At 45.7% G+C, this 25453-nt stretch overlaps 1 protein-coding gene across 7 annotated transcripts in view; it reads left to right on the top strand.

Annotated features, from left to right (window-relative positions):
- Positions 1-25453, top strand: part of PTPRU (protein tyrosine phosphatase receptor type U) — a 360572-nt gene that overhangs the window by 125853 nt on the left and 209266 nt on the right. For all 7 annotated transcript variants that reach the window (XM_083512078.1, XM_083512072.1, XM_083512073.1 and 4 more), the window contains exon 2: positions 21322-21450. In XM_083512078.1, the coding sequence (XP_083368204.1) occupies positions 21322-21450 (129 nt within the window). The remainder of the gene's footprint in view (positions 1-21321; positions 21451-25453) is intronic.

Below are 25453 nucleotides of genomic sequence, written 5' to 3' on the forward strand. Positions count from 1 at the left end.
TTCCACTGCACTTCATCTTCCCACTGTGGTGAAGTTAATTTGTTACATAAATTGCATGAGTTACATTGTCATTTTGTTATCCCAGCCCATTCATTTTGGTGCAAAGGAAACACAATGCAGATGGGAGCAAAGCAATTCGGTTGGGTATCTTTTGTGCGCAGAAAGCTGCAACAACCATGAATAAGGATAACATCTGCTGCATTGATTTCTGTTCTAGACATGGGATGAAGAAATGAACACCAGAAATTTCAGCTCTCGTGTCCGTTTTTGCCAGAATTCTCCAATACTACTTCTCTTGGCCCAATTTCATGTGGGTGGCAAGGAAGGACACAAGGGGGGAGAGGGGCCAGCATAAAAAAGTGAGGAGAAGACACAAAGAAAAAAGGGATTGCCCAGCCACCCACCCTTGCCTCTGACTCCTTAACACTTTCAACTGGTATGTACCCCTGACATATACATTCCCTGAGGGGATGCTGCCCTCAACAGAAAACAGGTTGATATAAATAGTTCTCAGGACAGCTGCCTTTGCATTTTGTTCTCCTGTTAGAAATGTCAGGAACTTTAAGAACATAAGAACTATACTACATCAGTTTACTGATCCATGTATCCTAGAATTGTCTACTGACAGTGGCTCTCCAGGGTATTAAACAGGGTCACGCCCCCAGCAACACCTGTATACCTTCCAAGTGCCCCAGAGGTTTTGGGGAGCTGCGTGAGATCTCGCCCCCAAGTACTTTTGGGGGGCAAAAGTGAGGCACGGGTCCCGTTACTCGCTCGGGAACGGGTCCTGGAAGATGCACACCCTGGTTTTGCATCAGAAAAAGTTGGAAAGGGATACACATGATCGGGGTGTACGAAGTGGGGGGCGGAGGGGGCGGGTCGCCCTGGGTGCCACTCTGGGGTGTGTGTGTGACTAGATGGCCCCTGCCTCCCCCAGCTGTAGAGTGGCCGAGGGTGACACAGTCAGTATGGGTGCCGCTTGTGCAGTGTCTGTACGGGCTACCTTTCGCGGTGTCCATACGGGCTGCCTCTTGCACGGCAACAGTACAGGCTGCCATGCTTGCGCACTCCATACGGGATGCCACACATGTGCAAGCGGCAGCCCGTACTGACACCTGTATGGACCATGCACGTGAGTGGCACCCCGAACGGAGTGTGCATGTGTGGCATCCTGTGCAGAGTGCACATGCGTGGCAGGCTGCTGCACATGTGCATTCTGTATGGGATGCTGCATGTGCGCAGTCTGTATGAATGTTGTGCGTGCACCACCGGGCAGTTCGCTCCGCCCCTTGGTGTCCCACCTCAGGTGCCGGAGAGGGTTCCTCCACCATTGCACATGATGCCTCATGCTTTGAACCTGAGACACCTGGGATTGATTCCTGTTGACCTTCTCCAGGCAAGACATCTGGTCAGCTGAGCCAGTCACCCATGGAACTTGCTCTTTGATGTGGTAGAAAAGAGAGGCTGAGTGTGAGGATCTGATGGAGAGAGGTTCAGAAGAGACGCCAAAGTGGGTGTTTGTGGGAGTCAAAGCTTTGCAGGCCCATGCAGCCTCCTTCCCTCCCAAGCTTCAGAAACACTGTTAACATTGTTTTGTTCAGATGTGAAGTTGACCTTGTCTATAGTTGGGAAGGGCTGTAGCTCAATGCTAGAAGGACCCACATTCAGTCCCTGGAATCTCCAAGTAAGGCTGGGGAAAACCCCTGTCCAGAACCCCAGACTAGATTAACCAAAGGACTAACTCTCTATAAATCAGCTTTGTGTTTTCCTATGGGTGGGCTGAGGTATGGGTGTCCAATGGAACATGGGAGCTGGATGCAATTCAGCAATAGGCTCAGTCTAGCCTGCAGGCCGGGGGTTACTAATCTCTGTGGCAAAGTAATTGCTTAAGATCTGCCACAGGGCAACAAAGGCTTAACCACCTTATTATGCTGTCAGCAGAATGTGAGCTTGCTTTGCAAATCTTTTTTGACAATTTAAAGAACAGCATCACCAGAATGAAAGCAAGGAAGAAGTAATTCAAGTCGGCTCCCTGTTTAAGAATCTGATGATTCATTAATTACTTTAATAAAAGACATTTTGTTGAGAGTATGTGAATGATAATTTCTGTTCTTCATTTTTAATAATCATAAATAATGTTTATAGATACTATGATGGTTTGCAATTTCCTGAGATTGTAGGAGATTCTTCTTGCATGCCAGTAAAGTAGGTTAGATAAAGTAGATAAATCCATTAAAAGCCATAGACACACCATTTGCTTATCTAGTGAATTTGTATTCGTGGTTATGAATGAATTTATCATCATTAAATGCTACGTGTCAAACTATGAAATACATTTATTATACTGATGGTTCCTAGACTTGCTTCCTGCTGACCACATTGATGGGGGTGGTCTAAGGGGAAGACCCCATGCTTTGCCCCTGGTGCCAGGTTATCTCTCTGTCATCCTGATGAGATTCAGAAATTCTAGAAATTCTGGGACACATGGATTTCACTGCCTAAATTCTGGGTCACATGTAATTTACTGCAAGGGGAAACCCATAACTCCTGTTGTCCAGATTACTCCATGTGCAAACATAAAACAGAACCACACATAGGAACAAAGAAAGCTGTCTTTTCACCAGTCAGACCATTGGCTCATCTACAATGGCACTGTCTGCCATCAGCCTTTGGTCCCCAAATGTTGTTGGGCTACAATTCCAATCAAATCTTGGGACTCCCCCTCCATGGGGTCTCATTTTAAACATCTACAACTGCATATTCATCCATACTCCAGTTTTTCTATCAAACCATATTATCCATAGTGATTTTTGGGCTACAGGTGAAACAAAAACCCTGCTCTTGTTTCCATCTGCTTGCTGTGGTCTCCTAAATAACTTATAATTTCCCCCCATTCTTTTGTAAAGTTTTTATCCTCTTGGTTTCTGAGTTTTCCAGTCAGTTTTGCCATCTCGGCATAGTCCATTAGCTTGGTTTGCCATTCCTCTCTGGTAGGGACTTCGTCTTCTTTCCATCTCTGGGCTAGTAGCATTTGTTCCATGCATTAAGAGTTTGGTATGTTGGTACCTGTAATTCCTAATAAAAAAGCTTCTGGTTTCTTAACAAAAGTTATTTTAAGCATTTCCCCCTCCCCATTTCATTATATATCATCTCCCAGAAAGCTTTTATTACCTTACAAGTCCACCACATATGATAAAAGGTACCTTCTTTTTCTTTACAGTTCCAGCATATATTTGAACTTGTCTTATACATTTTTGCTAACTTAGTAGGAGTCAAATACCACTGGTACATCGTTTTCATATAATTTTATTTCAGTGTACAACATGCTGTAAATTTCAAATCCGATTTCCATTACCTTTTCCAATCTTCCATTTGAATATTATGTCCCAGTGGTCAGTGGTGATCCCATCATCTGGGGATCCCACCACAGTTGAAGAACCCTGATTTACACAGACTGGCAGTGACTCTCCAGGGTTCCAAACTGGGTTCTCTTCAAAGATGGACAAATCAGTCATTTTTGGTTCCCTCCATTTCTCATCTTTCCAATATTAAATTCAGGGTTCCATGTTTCTATTGTGATTTGTCATGAAAACTCACCAACATTTTAGTGTGGATTTCTCCTAATAAACACATTTCTGATTTGGTATAAATGTTGTTGTGAAATAAATGAGAGTCTGTGAATTTTGAAAGATGGCTACATTTTGGCTTGTATCTGTGAACCAACCTGTGATCTTATGATGAAGGGCGGTAAATAAATCATATATAGGTTTGGAGAGGGCAAATTAGATGAGTTCACCTTTAAATGCAAGCTGAGTTTAATTTTTCTTCCAGCTCTACTCTGGGGGTAGTTCGGCACTCCTGTCTGACTTGAGAATGCAGCTTTCTGCTCAGAGCTCCTACAGTACTGGTGGAAGAGTGCTGTGTTTCTGTAGACTCTGCTTCAAAGCAAACGAGTGGATAGTCCCCTTGGCTCTCTGTAAAATTACTCACAGCGTTTTAAACTTTCTTTCGTTAATATCGGCAAGAGTTTCCCGACAGCTGCAATCTATTGAAATCTGCCTTTTGCCACTCAGTTGGAATAAAGTCTTGTGTCACACCAGCTCAGCATCTTCTGCTTCTTACAGTGGCCAATATTTTAAAATAATAATAATGGTCTTCAGCATTGACAGAATGAGGTTGTGTCCCTTGATAATCTTGTCCAGTAGCTACAGGCAGAGCTGAACAACGTGCATTGTTAAAACTAGGGAAGCATTTTTTTTTTTTGCTTTTAATGGTGACTCTACTTCAAGGCTAGCAAGGCGCCAGAATGTCGTGGAGCATTTGTGATGCAGCAGAAGTAGATCCAGTACCTAGTAGAGGAAAGAGCTTGCAAAGGGGCTGTGTTAGTGGAGGTTGGTAGCTCCATCTGCCATTGGTTCTGGCTCCACCTACTCTTGGTCACCTTGCTTGTTGCACTACCAGTTCAAATGGGCACCAGCCACCACTGGGCTGTGAATGTGGACTGCTGACCACAGGCTGAACTTAGTCCTCAGATGAAAGCTCTCAAACCCTTGACTTGAAAGTCCCTGTGTATATGTGTGTGCATGAGAGAGATAACGTACCCCTTGAAACTGTGCTTGGGATTGAAGAAGCCTCCCAATTCTCCTAAGAGTTGAGTGGTGAGTTGGCATCAGCGCCTGGCATCCTGGGGCAGCTGCTAGGGCCCCACAGTAGGGCTCCTGAGCACTGACATCCACCCTAGGCTTTCAAAAGAGCCATGTGGCTGAATCTGTATTCCACCATGTAAAGGTAAAGGTAAAGGTAAAGGGGCCCCTGACCATTAGGTCCAGTCGTGGCCGAATCTGGGGTTGCGGCGCTCATCTCGCTTTATTGGTACAGCTTCCGGGTCATGTGGCCAGCATGACTAAGCCACTTCTGGCGAACCAGAGCAGCGCACAGAAACGCTGTTTACCTTCCCGCTGGAGCGGTACCTATTTATCTACTTACACTTTGACGTGCTTTCGAACTGCTAGGTTGGCAGGAGCAGGGACCGAGCAATGGGAGCTCACCCCGTCGCAGGGATTCGAACCGCCGACCTTCTGATCGGCAAGTCCGTACATTTCCTCAAATGCCCTGCAGTGTTTTTTTGCACCTCCATATGTGTGTGTGTGTGTGTGTGTGTATATATATATATAGAGAGAGAGAGAGAGAGAGAGAGAGAGTCCCTGCAAGTCTGCTTAGACAATTAGTTTTAGCACATTATTTTAGCAGCTACAAGTGTTTTTAAATTTGTGCTGTTATATATATATTTTCATGTAACTTGTTTAAATGCTTTTTATTAGTGGTTTTAATGAATATGTTGGAATATCTACTGTAAACTGCAGAGAAGTCTTTTCTTCTAGTGAGCAGTATATATATTGTGTTACTAAATAACTATGTTTTGCCGTCTGGGGAATTGCAAGACATTAAAATACCTCCCCCCCCCCCAGCCAAATCACTGCCTTTTTATATCCTACCCTCAAGTATACCTAGCAGTGATTTATGTCCCAGCCTATATTAATCACAGTCAGCGCTGTTTCCCTTCTGCTGCAGTTCAGTCACATACTACGTTATTAATCTTGTTGTCTGCTATTTTACGTAACTGACACAACTATTTATGCAACTTTGTAACTCAGGTTCATTCATTTCAATGTAAAGGAAACATCAATAATAATAATAATAATAATAATAATAATAATAATAATAATAATTTATTATTTGTACCCCGCCCATCTGGCTGGGTTTCCCCAGCCACTCTGGGCGGCATCCATATAAACCAAAAAACCCTAAAATATCATACATTAAAAACTTCCCTGAACAGGGCTGCCTTAAGATGTCTTCTGAATGTCAGGTAGTTGTTTATCGTTTTGACATCTGATGGGAGAGCGTTCCACAGGGCGGGCGCCACTACCGAAAAGGCCCTCTGCCTGGTTCCCTGTAGCTTTGCTTCTCGCAATGAGGGAACCGCCAGAAGGCCCTCGGCGCTGGACCTCAGCGTCCGGGCAGAACGATGGGGGTGGAGACGCTCCTTCAGGTATACTGGGCCGAGGCCGTTTATGGCTTTAAAGGTCAACACCAGCACTTTGAATTGTGCTCGGAAACGTACTGGGAGCCAATGTAGGTCTTTCAAGACCGGTGTTATGTGGTCTCGGCGGCCGCCCCCAGTCACCAGTCTAGCTGCCACATTCTGGATTAGCGGTAGTTTCCGAGTCACCTTCAAAGGTAGCCCCACATAGAGCGCATTGCAGTAGTCTAAGCAGGAGATAACTAGAGCATGCACCACTCTGGCGAGACAGTCCGCAGGCAGGTAGGGTCTCAGCCTGCGTACCAGGTGGAGTTGGTAGACAGGTGCCCTGGATACAGAATTGACCTGCGCCTCCATGGACAGCTGTGAGTCCAAAATGACTCCCAGACTACGCACCTGGTCCTTCAGGGGCACAGTTACCCTATTCAGGACCAGGGAGTCCTCCACACCTGCCCGCCCCCTGTCCCCCAAAAACAGTACTTCTGTCTTGTCAGGATTCAACTTCAATCCATTAGGATTCAACTTCAATCCATCCTCCAACCGCCTCCAGGCACTCACACAGGACCTTCACCGCCTTCACTGGTTCTGATTTGAAAGAGAGGTAGAGCTGCGTATCATCTGCATATTGATGGACACCCAGTCCAAACCCCCTGATTATCTCTCCCAGCAGCTTCATATAGATGTTAAAAAGCATGGGGGGGAGGACGGAACCCTGAGGCACCCCACAAGTGAGGGCCCAAGGGTCTGAACACTCATCCCCCACCACCACTCTCTGAACACGGCCCAGGAGGAAGGAGTGAAACCACTGTATAACAGTGCCCCCAGCACATCAACAATGTAAGAAAACCAAACAAACCAAATCATGTGTCATTTGTGGACTTAGCTACAACCATGTGATTGAATACTGATCATATTTGCTTCTAATTTCTGTTCCTGAGCACAGATGAATGTGGCCTGCAGCATTCACCTGTTGCTTCATTTACCTGAAGGAGCTGTTGGCCTTTTTTTTTTTGCCTAGAACCCTGTTGAACCAGGACCTAATTCTGCTTTAGTGAGTGTGAATTCACCTAATCTAAAAGGCGGTGGGACTATTTAGCCCCTGTTATTTTGGCTCTATCTGGGGAATAAGCGTTATGACACCCCACAAAGACATTCTAATACCTTTCACACATGTGGAATGTTAATAGCAGATTCCAAAGGCTTTCTCTTCCTTCTTTTTCTGTTCTTTTTTTCTTGGTAAAAGCCTTGCTAGCACTTCATGTGGCATGTAGCAGTCTGGCAGCATTCCTAAACAGAATATTCCACTTGGGAATGGCCACAATACACCATAAATTGCCCTGTGAAGTGGGAGGTTATTCAGCCCAACATTAGTTAAGACTGTGCTGTCTCTTTAGTTCCCTTCTGGACCCTCAAAGGACTGATAAATGGGAAGGAATTGATGGCAATCAACCTGTTTTGCTTGTACAAGGTACCAGGTTCAATCCTTGGCATCTCCTGAGAATGTCCCTCACCTAAAACCATGGAGAGTCATTGCCACTCAGCATAGACCAGTGTTCTTCCATCTTGGTTTCCCAGATGTGGGTGGATTATAACTCCCATCATCCTTGACCATCAAGCTAAGCTGGCTGTGGATGATGGGAATTGCTGTTCACCCACATCTGGACAACCAAGGTTGAAGACTGCTGGTTTAGATAATATTGGGGTAGCTTGACCAATTGTTTGGACTTGGTTTAAGATAGTTTCCTATGTTTCTAACCACAATAACCACCTATTTCCCCTCAAACAGCAGCAGTTTCTGCCATGTTTCACTTGAGGTGGCAGGTGGGCCTCACGCAACCATAAGTATGTATGTTTTTATTTTCAAAATATCTAACATTGCCTTTCAAACAAATTCCCAAGATAGCCTAACAGGGAATGACACCCATGATAAAAGCAGGTTGAAAGCCCTTAAAACATACAAACATACTAAAAGCAGTAGAACTCTTCAAAGCCGTTTAGGGATAATGGAGGAAATGAGGGGTGAATGAGGGGAGAATTTCACTTGGTCCTCATTTTTAAGTGAAACTGACAATTATCCTCTGGATTTTGCACAGCCTTTCTTCCTCCAAAGGGGGGAAAGTACCAAAATGTATAAATACATAGAAATAATACACTTTAGTATAAAGTGCTTTTATAAATGCATTTGATGAGGTAAAATACTTTATCACAGACTACTTATTTACACATGTATTTTAGCTCAACAAATGCATTTAGAAATGCACTTTATCCTGAAGTGTGTGGTATACAGGTACTTATTTCAATCCATTTGTAAATATGATTTTTTGTACCATTTCACTGATGAATGTGGAGACAGTGGAGGGTGAGGATGGCAGATCAAAAGTGCATGAAACCAGAACCAATGCCAGGCAGAACCAACTAATTCCAGTTTTGTCTCCATCCCCCTCTCTGCTGAGTTTTACAGGGGCAAGGGGGAGAAAGTTGATTGCTGCCATGATACCCTTTGGCCTGGCTGAAGGAAAGAAGTCTGAGCTTGGTGGGGCAGCGACGCATGGCCTCCTTAACAAATGGGTACCGGATGCAGGGGGACAGTGCCAATTGGTGTGGCCCTTCTCCCCCTCTACTACATCCCAACCATCCGTCCTCATATGGAATTCAATGGGGCTTGCTCCCCAATTTAAACCGAGGACAAAAATGCAACCATAGTCATAGAGGCAATATTGTCAGTTGGACTTATCACCTGGGCATGGTGCTTCTTTCCAGTTAACTTGGACGGGCTTGCGTGCTACAGCTTAAGGTTATTCATTTTTCATTCTCAAAGCCTAAAACGAGTACTTTCTAAGTCACAGTGCTTCACAAATTGCACCGAAGGTGGCGTCCAGCTGGCAGGGGGCCTTGCTTAGGAAGATTGAGGCCTGAGTAGCTTTGCTCAGCGTGTGGCTGTTAGTCATGTTAATATTCCTGACAGACGTTCCCGCCTCTAATCCTATCCGAAACGCTGAAAGAGGGAGGAGGGAGGCATTACGCTTAGCTAGACAAAGCCCTTTCAAAGACTGTGCCTTGCATTGTGCTACTGTGCATTTAACAATTCCGATTTCCGTTTTCATGCTTCTTCTTGCAAGCTAGCTGGGCCCCGTGGGTGGAGGCGAACTTCTTGCTGATGGCGAGACTACTATTAGAGTGCAATGGTTTATTATGCAAAAGGTCCCATGTTTGATGGGAGTTGTAGTCCAACAACAGCTGGAGACCCAAGTTTGCGAAACCTTGCACTACATAAATAATTACCATATTTTTCGCTCTATAAGACGCACTTCCCCCTCCTAAAAAGTAAGGGGAAATGTGTGTGCGTCTTATGGAGTGAATGCAGGCGGGAGGCTCTGCTCAGTGCTCCCTTTAAAGAGCCCCGTGGAGCGTGTGTGCGGCTCTTGGGGGCTTTTCCCCGAGGAGGGAGAAGGGCTGCCCTACTCCCTCCTCTGGAAAAAGCCCCCAAGAGCCGCACACACGCTCCACGGGGCTCTTTAAAGGGAGCGCGGCTCTTGGGGGAGCCTCTTCAGGGCAGGGGAAGCCTTCATCCCGCTGCCTGGGAGAGGCTGCGCGCAGCTATCCCAGAAGCCAGAACAGCAAGAGAAGCTATCAGCTATCCCAGAAGCCAGATCCCTTTTGCTGTTCTGGCTTCTGGGATTCAGAATATTTTTTCCCTTGTTTTCCTCCTCCAAGAACTTGGTGCGTCTTATGGTCTGGTGCGTCTTATAGAGTGAAATATGTGGTACTTTGTTTTCTGCCTTTTTTAAAAAAAAAGTTGTTTCCCTTCCATTGAAAATAACTGCCTAACAAAATGTTTCAGTGTGGAGTGCTGTTGTTTAGGCTTTCAGCCAGTCATTCCCTTTTCCCAGGATACTACAGGAGGTTAGAAATAAAGGGGCCATTTTGGGCTCTGGCCCCACCGATTGCTGGTTGAAACGCCACCCATTTATTGCCTGAGCCTCACTCCCCAACAGATTATCTCTGAGGGAATGTGGCCCTTATTTTAGGATGGGAGCAGGAATCCAATTCAGTTGGTAGTTAAAGGTGCATGTACCTAATTTGTACTTTCTGAAACAATATACAAACAAAGACAGTTGGAATTTATGCTTCTCTGATTTTTTAAATGCAGCTCTTCAGCCAAGCAATGTGCTAGGAAATGCATCTACTAGGCTAAAGTGCGCACATAAATGCATGCATTATAGAGAATGACGTACAGAATGCATTACATTACGGAAATTTGCTTTGAGAAAATGCATGCGCTAGGCAAAAATGCATGCGAAAATGTGCCTATTAGGAGAAATTCACACTAAAAAGCTGACCAATTTTCATGAGGACATTTTTCTAAATATAAATATAAATATAAATATAAATATAAATATAAATATAAATATAAATATAAATATAAATATAAATATAAATATAAATATAAATATAAATATAAATATAAATATAAATATAAATATAAATATAAATATAAATATAAATATAAATATAAATTAACCGACCTGGAAATGTGGAGAACTGAATTTAAGACTGGAGTAACAAAAAAATTAAAAACAGACCAAATTTGCCAGAATTGTCCGCCCCTGTTCTCAACCGACAAGATGTTGCTCACCCCTGATGCAGAATATGTTTGGTTGTGTGTGCATTCTTGGTGCGTTTGTGTATTAAATGAGGTCTGCCTTCATGATTCTATGGCTTCGTCTGTGGAACAGAATAATTCTAATTTTAGGGGGATGGAAACCTGAACTGCTGGCTCTGCTGTGTCAAATATCCAGCCGTCTGTTTCACTTCCCATAGCCAGCCACCCCCCACCCCCAAAAGTGCTTTTACTGGCTTTGAAATAAATTGTGGCTGCTTCCCTCAACACACACACAACCCCAGCCATTGTATTAATAGCCCTGGCTCTATTAGAATAAGTTGTGAAATGACAAATGGCCTGGCATTTGAGATGACTGCACCGTACTGTTTGTCTGAACTTGCTTGGCTCCTTTATCCCAAATCGCTTGAGAGGTGGAAATAAATATTCTCGGTTTTGCATCAAGCGAGCAAAAGACTTGCAACATAGGGGTGAGTGAAGGAGGAAGAGAGGGAGCTGCTTCCTAGGGGAATGAGCGGTTATCCATTCCAAGAATGTGAAACGAGGAATCTATCTTTCTATATTTTGCCAAGCTGCATGGAGAGGGAGAGATGGCTTTGGCATGCCAGTCTCTTCAGCAGGTGTGGAAGAAATAAAATTTGAGTTCCTACTTGCTAAAGTTGGTATTTATGTATGTGTGGAATGGAATACAGTGGTACCTCTGGTTAAGAACTTAATTCTTTCTGGAGGTCCGTTCTTAACCTGAAACTGTTCTTAACCTGAGGTACCACTTTAGCTAATGGGGCCTCCTGCTGCCACTGCCACAATGTCTGTTCTCATCCTGAAGCAAAGTTCTTAATCCGAGGTACTATTTCTGGGTTAGCAGAGTCTGTAACCTGAAGCATCTGTAACCCGAGGTACCACTGTAGAATGAAGGAGCAGGGGCTCAGAGACACTATTCCTGTTGCAGCAATTCCATATCCTGCCCTGGTGTTAAGCTTTGTTCCTCTGTTGACTGTAGCAAGATCTCTTCACTGCCACTGGGGATGGAAACCAAGCCTCATGAGGAATGGTTGAGGGAATTTGGTATGATTAGCCTGGAGAAGAGAAGACTGCGGGGTGATAGGATAGCCACCATCAAATATCTGAAGGGCTGACCCATGGAAGATGGAGCAAGCTTGTTTTCTCTTGCTCCGGAGGGCAGGATTGTTCTGTTGAGAGTCTGTCAAGGCTGCAAACAGCAGGACTGTTGTGGCGTCCAGTCCACTTCCACTGTGCCAACCTGCTTCTCCCAGCTACAGCAGAGTATCTTGCGCAGCAGTTCCTGTGTGGAAGGAATCTCAGCCATGCAGTAAAACTCCCATACAACAGCTGCTTCTACTCTATGAAGCTTTATTGTACAGCAGCAAAACAACAACCAGGAGATGTTGTTGTTTAGTCGTTTAGTTGTGTCTGACTCTTCGTGACCCCATGGACCAGAGCATGCCAGGCACTCCTGTCTTCCACTGCCTCCCGCAGTTTGGTCAAAGTCAAGCTTCGAGAACACTGTCCAGCCATCTCATCCTCTGCCGTCCCCTTCTCCTTGTGCCCTCAATCTTTCCCAACATCAGGGTCTTTTCCAGGGAGTCTTCTCTTCTCATGAGGTGGCCAAAATACTGGAGCCTCAGCTTCAGGATCTGTCCTTCCAGTGAGCACTCAGGGCTGATTTCCTTAAGAATGGAGAGGTTTGATCTTCTTGCAGTCCATGGGACTCTCAAGAGTCTTCTCCAGCACCATAATTCAAAAGCATCAATTCTTCGGCGATCAGCCTTCTTTATGGTCCAGCTCTCACTTCCATACATCACTACTGGGAAAACCATAGCTTTAACTATATGGACCTTTGTTGGCAAGGTGATGTCTCTGCTTTTTAAGATGCTGAACCAGGAGATAGCGAAGACATTATGCTTCTCCTGTCGTAGCCAAAACAGAAAGTAAAAACTGTTCACATAACAAAGTACAAACCCCATATGCGAACACACCCCAGTGACAGGACATCATTTCCCTTGAGCTGTTAACCCTGTAAGCTCTGGGTATCCTCACAAGGATCTGAACCAATGGATTCACATTATAAGAAAGGAGATTCTAACTAAACATTAGGAAGAACTTTCTGATGGTAAGAGCTGTTTGACAGCTGAACAAACTACCTCCGAAGGTGGTGGACTCTCTCCATTGAAGGTTTCTCAACAGAAGTTGGATGGCCAAGTGCCAGGGATTCTTTAGCTGTGTTTCCTTCATTGCAGAGGGTGGGACTAGATGACCCTTGAGACCCCATCCTTCTATGATTCTAAGAACTGCCTTGTCCTCCCATGAGTGAATGTACTTATGCACTTCCATTCTGCCTTACTTCAAGCTGTTCCTTCTTGCAAGCCGTTTTAGGGCATAAGGGGACTTTGCATGGATATGTGTGTTTTCAAAATAGCTGCCTGACGCACAGAGCAACAGAAGCCAATAAGTAATTAATAGACTGTTGGCTGGAACATACCCAGTTGCCTGCGCCATCCTCTCTGCAGGGCTAGGTCGCTTTGATTGGGGCCGTCTGGAGCAAAGTCACAGCTCCCAGCTCTGCAGACTTGGCAGATGGACAGAATTGAACGTTGAATACATTGCTGGCTCAGCTGTTCTTGGGGTGTGTATGTGAAGAGTCTAGTAAAGAAGAATAGCACAAGCTGGCCTCACCTTTGTGTTACCTTTGCTCAAGAAAACAGCTCCCAGTACGTTTCCAAGCACAATTCAAAGTGTTGGTGCTGACCTTTATAAATGGCCTCGGCCCAGTATACCTGAAGGAGCGTCTCCACCCCCATCATTCAGCCTGGACACTGAGGTCCAGCTCCGAAGGCCTTCTGGTGGTTCCCTCCCTGCAAGAAGTGAGGTTACAGGGAACCAGGCAGAGGGCCTTCTCGATAGTGGCACCCACTCTGTGGAACGCCCTCCCATCAGATGTCAAGGAAATAAAAAACTATCTGACTTTTAGAAGACATCTGAAGGCAACCCTGTTTAGGGAAGTTTTTAATGTTTGATGTTTTGTCATGTTTTTAATATTCTGTTGGGAGCCTCCCAGAGTGGCTGAGGAAACCCAGTCAGATGTGGTGTGTGTGTGTGTGTGTGTGTGTGTGTGTGTATATACATATATATAATTGCATTCAGAAGGTGACCTCTAAATCATGGGTGGGCCCAGTGCTTCTAGAGAACAGACCCCAGAGAGAGATGGTATCTTAGATCAGGATTTGACCTTGGAAACGCACCTCAGTGCTCTTCCTTCTTCAGAATTTTGATCAGCAGAAAGAACAGACCATCCTCAAACTTTGAGGACACCAGCTCCAAACACAGTACACTCTACAGCTGCTTCCCCGCGGCTGCAGACAAAAGATTCTAGAGCAAGTGGCTCCCCTTTTAGAGTGAAAGCCTAATTCATTGTGAGGGTGGAGCCAACAGCCTGAAGGAAGCCCAAACCGTATTTAAGACTTAGTCTGTGTATACAGCTTGCTGGAGCAACATGAGAGTTCTCTTTGCATGTGGGTGGGGGCATCATAAGGGGTGGCCCCTTTTCCTAACCCATCCTGGAAGCTGACACTTTGTTGTACCTTGGAATTTAACTCTTTGCTGGCCTGCCTTTGAGGAATATGAGTCTGGGCTGACCTAACTGCTCAGCAGATCCTGGATATTGACTTGAGTAGTATTTTGCTTCAGGGATCCAGCTGGGACAGACCTGGGCCTGGGCCTAGACCCCTTTCCCCAGCAGGGACCGCTGCCTGAAACAGAACAGCTGGCCAGGGCTCATTGGAGTTGAACAACATATTGCGAGCGACTAATTCCCCACTGCTGCTCTTAATTGTCTCTGAAAATAACACGGAAATAAGCACTAAGCACACTGGATTGTAGCTTTACATGGCTTTTCTGTTAGGTGAAAGCTCGAATATAGCACATAAACTAACAGGTAGGGCAACATTGGGGAAATGGAATCACCTGCCATGTGAATGCAGCCAAACAACCCAGATAGAGAACTGCCCTCTTTTAAGGTCGGGACACTTGGCCATCCAATTCTTGATTTCTTGCTGCTTCTTTTTAGCTGCAAAGCTGCATCAGGGCTGGAGAGCAGCTTGCTAATTGTCTCGTGGAGATATTGAACTGGTGGTGCGTCTTTTAAAAACTCCAGCAAAGGACCTTGGGGGAGCAGAGCTGACCGGTGTGACTTGGGGATGGGAAGGGGAAAGAGATTGTTAAACAAGTAACGAAATAATAAATAGGTTCTGCCTGGACTGCTCAGGGGCCATTTGCCTTTGCTCATTCTGCTTGCTCAGAGCTTTCTTAATATGCCTGCTCCCGTTGGCTCAGGGGGCCAGCATTAATTATTGCTGAAGCACTGCCCTGCTTGTAATCTGTGGCTTTAATGGAACAATAGGTCAGCACTCAACAAGCTGGGCTGTGCCAGTTAACAGGCTGCACACACACACACACACACACACACACACACACACACTTACGTCGAACCCCAGAGCCTTCAAGGCTTGGCATCCTGAGGTCTTAGGCAATAGAAGATGGTGTGTGTGTGTGTGTGTGTGTGTGTGTGTGTGTGTGTGTGTACACAATATGATCACTGCATGGAACAGCATAGCCCAGCTGCTGAACTCTGATAGCTTGTGGGAAGAGGGCTTTGATGGATTTGGGAATGACTTTATTTTGCAAGGCTGAGGCAGCGCCATAAAGCCTTCCACCTTGCAGATTGCTACAGGCATTATCCCCCTCCTTAAAAAAAGTTGCAGTCATTTCTTTATTGGTAATGTTCTTAAATGCATTTAAAAATCCTCTTGCGAGGAAGCTTCCCATTGCAGTGAGCAGAACTCAGCAACACCTCATGGTATGGGGGATCTTTTCTGATTTTATACTTTACATTTTTTATGAAGAGTCCAAACAGCATTTACCTATGCCAGAGATCCTAGAGAGTCACAGCCAGTGAGAGTAGATCAGTCTTCCCCAACCTGCTACCCTCCAGTTCTCTTGGACTACAGCTGCCACCTTACCTGATGGTTGACCACAGTTGGAGGGTCTGATGTGAGTTGTAGCCCAACAATAAAAATCTGCAGGGTGCATGGAGTAGATAGACCAAAGGCAGCTTCCTAGGTCTAGTAGCCATTGATAGACAGCCTCCATGCAGTTGCATGCTCTATTTGAAAGCTGGTGGCCATTGCCACGCCTTTTGGCACCTCCTTCCTCCAATTTGAATTTGAATTTGAGAGCTCCCAGATATGCAGTGTGCACACAGATACAGTTCATGCACACACCCTCTCAAAACATGCTCTGATTTACTGAAATGGCATTATAAAATGACCACCATAACCTCCGAGAGGGGGGTGCGGAGATAACATTAGTCTTCCATGCAGAGAGATAAGCACATATTCTCAAACACTGTAAAGCTCATTGCAAATTTAAAGTTCTGCATCAATGCTTAGTAGTGGCTCCTGAGCCCCATTTCACCAAAGTGCTCGAATGCAGCAACATTGTCTGCTCTTAGCTCGTTTTGTTTTGGTTTTGGTCCAGTTCTCTAGGTGAGTCAGATCAAAAAGATGCTCTCAAATAAGCCATCTCGTCTGTGTTGGCTGAGCAGCCTGGGGCAGGGATTGGGGAGGTGAGAATCAGGAAGGCAGTCTGTTATGTTCTGTAGAGATGACACATTCTGGAATAAAATACAGTCCCCTAAAATATGAGACATCTGTCAGCCCTACCTTCATCCATTAAAGGCCCTGTATCCCATTTAACAAGACCTTTGGGTGGTTGGTGCTTTCAGCCCATTAAATGTCGTCCTGTCCTGTAAAATTCTCCAGATGGAGCACCATTGAAATGATCCTAGTAGAAGTGAGACCAGTCAACATGCATGGATTTCAGTAGCTGGCTAGCATGTTGATAGGTGTGGGCTATCAGTTGGGACAGGGAAGGGAAATGTGCTTAAAAACAACAATGCCTGCCTGCTAATATCAGTTGCTGCTTTGCATGATGCAAAACCATCCAATTACAGAGTGGCTGAGGCAGCATTGCTGCATAGTGATGTAGCAAAAAGTGGATCAGGCTGGCAGAAGTAGAGAACTGCACAGTCCTCTGTGCAAACTTAAGTCCTGCTAGTACCATTTGCATGCGGTGCTTAGCCAAAGCATGGCTAAGCATGTATGAGTTAGCAGGCAAAAAATAATCAATTCTTTGCTCTTCCCCTGGCCAACCTGCTGCTGTGCTGTCTGGATCTAAGCTGTGTGTTGAGCTAGCTTTATGTCTGAACCTGGCCTTGTGATTTCTCACCCCTGGACATGCTACAAGAGGTAACCTAAGGCCGCATCCACACTATGAAGCAGTGCCATTCCCCTTTAAGCAGAAATAGCTTGCCCAAAAGAATCCTGGGATCTGTTGTAGTGTGTTAAAGTGCTGAGAGTTGTTAGGAGACCACTGTTTCTCTCACAGAGCTTTGTGAGGGGAATAGTAATCTCCTAAAGCAGGCAATAGGCAAACTCGGCCCTTCAGATGTTTTGGGACTACAATTCCCATCATCCCTGAACCCTGGTACTGTTAGCTAGGGATGGTGGGAGTTGTAGTCCCAAAACATCTGGAGGGCCGAGTTTGCCTATGCCTGTCCTAAAGACTCCCCATACCCTTAAAACAATGGCAGTTCCTAGGAATCTTTGGGGGAAGCTATGACTGTTACAGTGGCACCATAGTGCTTTAAATATACTATGTAGGTAATGCCCGAGAACAAACATTTTCTGCAGCTTGTGGTTTATACCTAACCATGCTTTGGCCTAGTGTTATGGGGGAGCCGGGCAACTATGTTCAGTGGGACTTATTCCATAGCAAGTGTCCTTTATATAGCAGTCCAAACAATTTGCATTATATGTGTGCCAGATATAGACTACCGTATTTTTCGCTCCATAAGACGCGCTTTTCCCCTCCTAAAAAGTAAGGGGAAATGTGTGTGCGTCTTATGGAGCGAATGCAGAGGGGAGGCAGGCAGGAAAAGCCCCCAAAAGCCGCACACAAGCTTCGCGCAGCTCTTGCGGGCTTTTCCCCAGGAGGGAGAAGGGACTGACGCGGCCATTCAGTCCCTTCTCCCTCCTCGTAGAAAAGCCCGCAGGAGCCGTGCGCTCCTTAAAGGGTGCGCAGCTCCTGTGGGCTTTTGTGGGAGGTGGGGGTATTGCCATAGCCGCACGCAGCCTCTCCCTGCCAGATGGATCCCGCTCGCTGTCTTGGCTTCCTCTTTAGTCGCATGCAACCTCTCCAGCCGGGAGAGGCTGCACAGGGCTAAAGAAGACCTGCTCTTTGGGGCTGGTGGTGGGGGAAAGCAGCACTCCCCCCCACTGCCAGCCCCACAAGCTCGTGGAGCAGCGGGAAGGCTGCGTGCATTTCCGCTGCTCCCCGACCTGCTCTTTGGGGCTGGCAGTGGGCTTCCCCCCGCCAGCCCCAAAGAGCAGGTTGAAAGGAACCCGAAGCCTCCGGAGTGCAGCGGGAACTCCCGCTGTGCTCCAGAGGCTTCGGGTTGTCTTCACTGAAGCCTGGAGAGCGGGAGGGGTCGGTGCGCACCGACTCCTCTTGCTCTCCAGGCTTCCAACGCACCTTGAACGGCCGCTTTGCTGAAGGGGCACTGGGCAGAGAGGGGGAGAATGTTTTTTTCCTTTTTCTCCCCCTCTAAAACAAGGTGCGTCCTATAGAATAGAATCATAGAATCTGAGTGGTAGCATAGTCAAGACTGCATTTTACCAGCTTCTTTACAAGAATATCATGGGGCACCTTGTCGAATGCCTTGCTGAAATCAAGGTAGGCTACATCCACTGCGTTCCCTTCATCTACCAGGCTTGTAATTCTGTCAAAAAACGAGATCAGGTTAGTCTGACATGACTTTGGTGATCACAGCATTCCTTTCTAGGTGCTCACAGACTGTTTGCTTAATGATCTGCTCCAGAATCTTCCCTGGTATTGATGTCAGACTGACTGGGCGATAATTATTTGGGTCCTCTCTTTCCCCCTTTTTGAAAATAGGGACAACATTTGCCCTCCTCCAGTCTGCCGGGACTTCGCCTGTTCTCCATTAATCATTCCCCCGTGTCTCTTATTTAAGGATTTTTTCCTCCCACCACTAGGTCTGCATGCTGTTTGCTCCATTTGGTCTATGACATTTGGATGATCATCTTCATCAATTGATAGACTCCTACCTTCAGGAGCACTGTCTCCCTCCCCCATATTAGTCAGTTTAAAGCCCTCCTGATTAGGTTTCTGAGATTTTTGGCAAAAACATTCCTCCCAACCGTTGTGAGATGCAGCCCATCGCTTGCCAGAAGTCCATCTTCAAGAAACTGCAGTCCGTGATCTAAGAATCCAAACCGTTCCTGTTTACACCATTTGCGAAGCCAGCTGTTCACTTCCACTATTTTTCCCTCTCTCCCTGGGCCACGTCTTTCAACTGGGAGGACAGATGAGATGACAATTTGTGCATTTAATTGCTTCAATTTCCTGCCCAGAGCCTCGTAGTCTCTTTTGATCTTCTGGAGGCTATTGCTAGCAGTGTCATTGGTTCCCACATGAACCAAGAGGAAGGGGTATTTGTCAGTGGGTTTTATGATTCCTTGCAGTCGTTCAGTTACATCTTGGATCTTAGCCCCGGGGAGACAGCACACCTCCCGAGACATCTTGTCAGGCCCACAGATCACTGCTTCTGTTCCCCTCAGTAGGGAATCCCCTATCACCACTACATGCCTCCTCTTAGGTTTGGTCGGGGTTCTTCCGTAAGCTGTCCATTCCAAGGTCGCCTTCACATTCCCTGAGGACTGACTTTGCTGCTCGTCTTCATATACCTGATCGACTGTAATGAGGGAGAGATCTTCAAATGGAGTCTGTTCTTCGTCTTCCATGCTAGGGGAGAGGACTTCAAAGTGATTGTGTATTTCTAAACAATCAGAGCGAACCCTGGGCCTCCTACTTCTTTGAGTCACGTTTCTCCATATATCTGGCTCCTGTGTTGGTGAACTAGCCTCCTTCTCAGGGGAGTCACCTGTCTCCTCCTTGGTGGAGACGGTGTTCTCTGTTGCTTCCAAGAAGAGCTCTAGCTCTCTAATTCTTTGGAGCGTAGCTACACGTTCCTCCAGTTGCTGGACTTTGTCTTCTAAGAGGGCAATCAACATACAATTGCTGCAGGTAAAGCTGCCTGCAACCTTTGGCAAGATGGCAAACATTGCGCAGGAACCACAGGCGACTGCAGCTGTTCCCTCACCCTCCATCTTGAAAACGTGTCGTTGGGGGTGGCTACAGTGGTGCTCCATCTTAAAAAGCATGAAGACAGGACAAATAACCCCCCCCCCAAAAAACCCTAGGTCTCCCCCAACAAACGTTTGAGACTAGCTCCCCTAAATCTAAAAGATGGATCAAACTGACCTGCAAGCTCTGATGAGCTCCTCCCACAGCTAATCACCTGACTCAATAGAAACCCTGCCCCCTCTGACCTTTGCACAGGGAGAGCAGCTAATCAGCCACAAGAAACACACACAAAAGAAAACCCTTTTGCTCCTCCTTCATCTGCTGCCCTGCAAGCTCTTATAAGCTCCTCCCACAGCTAATCACCTGACTCAACAGAAACCCTGCCCCCTCTGACCTTTGCACAGGGAGAGCAGCTAATCAGCCACAAGAAACACACACACACACACACACACACACACACACACACACGAAACACACACACACGGGTGCGTCCTGTAGAGCGAAAAATACGGTATTTTACTCTCCCCTGGATCCCCCCCCCCCACATCTTGTGACCCTACAATACCCACCCCTTTAATCAGTGTTTAGCCTTGCTGAATCCTGTTTTGATTTTAAATATCTCGATGAGTCTAGAACCTGATGGGACTCCTGGTTTTTTTTACAAGTTTCATACTAGCAGGGGAAACTTAAATTTGGGGAAACGGGGTGGGAGAGCAAGGAGAGCATTTGCAAATACTTTTTTGTCCAAGTTGTTATTTTCTGTTCTGTCAGTGGTGACAGGTGAGGTGGCTTTGCTAATTGAAGTGATAAAAGAAGTTGGGATGAGCCATGCAAGGAAATAATTATGAAGCGCTGGCATCATACTGAGATGCCCTTAACTTGCATGCTGATGGCTCTGACACTCTCCACTGCCACTGCCACATCCCCGTGTCTCTGTGTAAAGGCAACAGTTCCCCACATCAGAACGTAAGGGGCTTGCTGGATCAGGCCAAAGGCCCATTTAGTCCAGCATCCTGTTTTCACAGTGGCAACCCAGATGCCTTTGGGAAGCCCACAAGCCGGGAGTGTGTGCAACAGCACTCTTCCCATTTGGAGTTCCTTACAACCTGTATTCAGAGCCACACAGCTTCCGGCAGTAGATCTCAGGTGGAGACTGGGCAGCCATCTGTTGGCGGTGCTCTAAATCTGGATTTCCTGCATTTGAGCTAGATGACCTACAAGTTCTCCTTCAGCTCTTTGAAACGAGAGCTGTAAGGCAGGATGGATTTCAACGGTGGAAATACCTATCGATTGTGTCCTTTGTGTGCTTTCTCTGATGTTTTCTGTGTCCTCTTAAGATTTGTTTTGTGTCTCTCTTTCTGGGAAAAATATGCTGTCCTTCATCCCAGTGTTTCTTTTTGTCTCTATCCCACAGCTGGCTGTACTTTTGAAGAAGATGGGGACTTAAACCAGTGTGAGTATAGCCAAGGTGTTGAGGATGACTTTGATTGGCAGCTGACCCGGAGCTACCTCATGCCCCACCTGACATCTGATCTTCCTCATGGTGAGTTGGAACAAGAAAGAGTCTTGTGGCATTTTGTAGACTAGGAAATGCATTTAGCACCAGCTTTCATGAACCATAGTCCATTTGTTCAGTTGACCAACTAAATGTGTATGTGTTAACAACAACAACAACAACAACAACAACAACAACAACAGCATTACTTATACCCTGCCTATCTGACTGGGTCGCCCCAGCTACTCTGGGCGGCTTTCAACAGAAAATATAAAAAACAATGAAATGTATATACACATACACACCTGAATACCAAGGGAAGAAGAGGGAAAGTATTATTTTACAAAGTAAGGTCAAGGGATTCTCCAATAAGTATGAATAGGTCTATCACAGCAAACAAACACATAGGAAGATGCCTTTTTCTGAGTCAGACTATGTTGGCAGTTGTTTTCCAAAATATCTGAAGGGCACCGGGGTGGGGTAGACTGAATCATAACCTGGTTAGAAGGAACAGGTCTTATGCTCTATTCTAATATACATATATAGTTTTTGACAAGCATCTGGAGCAATTTGCTGCTGCATTAAAGTTTGCAGATGATGTAAAGATATGAGAGATTGGTGATGAATAATGAAGAGGACTTGGCAGTCATGTGCAAAGCTCCATGGATTGCTTGGTAAGCTTAGATAGTTCCAACAATACATGCATTAAGGTTTGAAAAACATCAAGGTCATACATCTAGGAATGACAATGCAGGTAATTTCTGGGGTTGGATGGAAACCGTGTCTTAAAAAGCAGAGCTGCTCTGGAAGCGACTTAATGGTCATCAGGATTTGACCTTTACACAGTTGGGTATTTTAACATCACACCAAGCAATTATTCTCCCCAGCTAGCAATTAGTTTCTTCTCTACATGAAATGCCTTGTTCTATTCCATAATGGCTGTATTTGGAGAATAACCTTTGTAGTCTTCTGCATAAGGAGCAAAGGATATTGTCATATATCGTGGCCGGGTCAGATTATTTGTTCATCTAGCCTAACGTGGTCTACTTTTCTTGTCTACATTTTAAGAAGTTCTACAGGGACTTAGACAGAAGTGGGATCTTTAAGTGAATCTGTTCAGCCAGACTTAAGGGATGGACAGGCTTATTTTTGGTGGTGATGCTCCTTTGGTCATATAAGTCCTGACCATTAATTGCAGCATGGACATCTGTAGCGAGTTTTTCAAATGATTTGCAAGTCATCTCTCTATTGAAATTGTACAGTAAAATATGGGAAATGGTCTTCACAGAGAATCTAATCCAACAACCTCACATGAGTAAAGGCCAAAAGAAGAAATATGTATTCACAGCAGACTTAATGCAGCACATAGGTAGACTATGGAACTCACTCCCACAAGAGACAGTGAACACCACCAACCTAGATGTCTTTAAGAGACAATTAGGCAAATTCATGGAGGTGAGGGCTATTGACGGTGAGTAGCCATGATGGTTATGATCTGCCTCCACAGCTAGAGGTAGTAATGATTCTGAAAACCAGTTGCCGGAAACCATAGGAGGGGAGAATGTGCTATTGTGCCCAAGTCCTGTTTGCAGGTTTCCCATGTGTATCTGGTTGGCCAGTGTGAGAATGGGATGCTGGACTGGATCGGTTGTTGGGCTGATCTAGCAGGCTTTCCTTATATTCTCAGGTTCTTACAACTGATGAAGTTTCATAATATATACAGACAAAACAGAAAATTCAAAACCCGTGCTGAAAGTCTCGAAGAACTTATGGATTGTGTAATACTGTATTAAATTTGAAAAGTATGTGTGAACTTGACTCTCTTCTCTAATATTGAATAATTACTTGTGTCTCAGTGAGAAACAATCTGCAGTTTATTGTTGCAATGGTTTGTCTTCATTGTTATTTTATTTTCTGACCCTGGCACTGTTGCTTGAATGTTGCTTATTTATTAATAGTTTTTATATGCTGCTTTCATCCCTAACTCCATCCACTTGAATTGGGCCCAAAAGCATACCTGACAACCCAGAACAGCTGACATAAGCCAGACTGAGTTTCTTTCATTGAGTCGAGGGTTGGACTGGATGACCTGTAAGACACTTTCCTACTCTAAAATTTTGTGCTTCTTATGTGTCTGCTCCCATCTCCCAAGATCTATAAGGAGATGGTGAGCTGCTTTCTGCATTGATTTATCTTCAGGAGTGGTCCCACGTAGAGAGTGTGCTAGCCATCAGTCTTGAGGGTTAACGAAAGCATATATCAGCATAGTGGAATAGCACACTAAATAACACAAAGGAAATGTTGAGTACACTGTGCTCAATGCCATTGTCATGTGGATTTGGCACTCAAGAGCTATTGTGGGGGAAAGCAAAATGACAGTCCAAAGTAAGCAAATGAGTAATTCTCAGCAAAGGGGCTCCAGTCATTGTGCGATGGATGGTTTCCATAGCTGTAAATCCAGCAGCCTTATACTTTCTCCATTATTTTCGTGAGATAAGACATCTGACCCAAGAAATGGAACCAAGGACAGCCGAGGATGATAAATTGCATCTCCAGTGATATACCTTTATCACTATAGAAGGCTTTTAACCTGCCTTTTATCTGGGGGGTTCAGACCATGCTAAATGTGCCATTTACAGAAACTTCTGCTCATCCATAGCTGCTAAGTGCCTGTCTAGATACAAAGGTTTTGCTTTCACCGAAGAAGCAGTATTAGGCGATACATAAATGACAACAAGTGGGTGATGTCACCAATCTGCATTTACGGAAAGTCCGCATTGCAGAATTTTCTTGCTTCTGATTAGCCATGGGTGGCTTCCCTCCCAAGATTAATTTGGAATTGGCTCAGCCATTAAGAGCATCACTGGAAAACTCTTGCATGGGGGTGGGACACCCACACACGCCCACACAAAACTTTTCTACCATTCTCTAAATGGACTTGCAGTGTTGGCATCTGAGTTGGCATTGTTGGGCAACTGCTGAGGCCTATACCCCTGCAGGGGGCCCAGTGCCAGCCCTCCGGCTCTGCTGCTGCAACCCTTCAGGGAAGCAGCCTCTGCTCACCTTGGCCTCTCCTTTTGGATGGTGTCATGTCCTTTGCCTTAGGGTTCCTGTGTTGGCCCATGGAGCACTCTTGATTCAGATAACAACAACAACAACTTATTATTTATACCCCACCCATCTGGCTGAGTTCCCCCAGCCACTCTGGGAGGCTCCCAATCAAATGTTAAAAACAATACAGCATTAAATATTAAAAACTTCCCTAAACAGGGCTGCCTTCAGATGTCTTTTAAAAATAGGATAGCTGCTTATTTCCTTGACATCTGATGGGAAGGCGTGCCACAGGGCGGGTGCCACTACCAAGAAGGCCCTCTGTCTGGTTCCCTGTAACCTCACTTCTCGCAATGAGGGAACCACCAAAAGGCCCTCGGCACTGGGTCTCAGTGTCTGGGTGGAACGATGGGGATGGAGACGCTTCCTCAGGTATACAGGACTGAGGCTGTTTAGAGCTTTAAAGGTCACCACCAACACTTTGAATTGTGCTTGGAAATGTACTGGGAGCCAATGCAGATCTCTCAGGACCGGTGTTATATGGTTCCAGCAGCCACTCCCAGTCACCAGTGTAGCTGCCGCATTCTGGCTTAATTGCAGTTTCCGGGTCACCTTCAAAGATGATGCCTCGGTCACCCCAGTTGAGAGGCTGTACCTTCTACACTGTTTTGGCCTAAGGTTGTGACTTTCCTGTCCGTTTGAAGAGGACTTTCCTGTGGGCTTTCTTGTTCCACAACCACACGGAAGCATGAAACTGCACAATAGCCTACAAGCCCTTTAAAGATGGACTGCAGCTCTCCCAAGGGCATGGAACCACTTGAACAGAGCCCCCCCCCCCTGCCAGCATTCTTAAGCCCTCATATGAGTCTAGTCCCTGATCTAGTCAGTCAGAGATACTGTTTTTGAATTGCTTGAAACCGTCAGAGGGGCCCCGTGCTTGGGCCCTGCTTGTGGGCATCTAATTGCCCCCTGTGAGAATAGGATGCTGGACCAGAGAGGC

This window comes from Podarcis liolepis (genome assembly GCF_965112155.1).
Source record: "Podarcis liolepis genome assembly, chromosome: 7".
Lineage (NCBI taxonomy): Eukaryota > Metazoa > Chordata > Lepidosauria > Squamata > Lacertidae > Podarcis > Podarcis liolepis.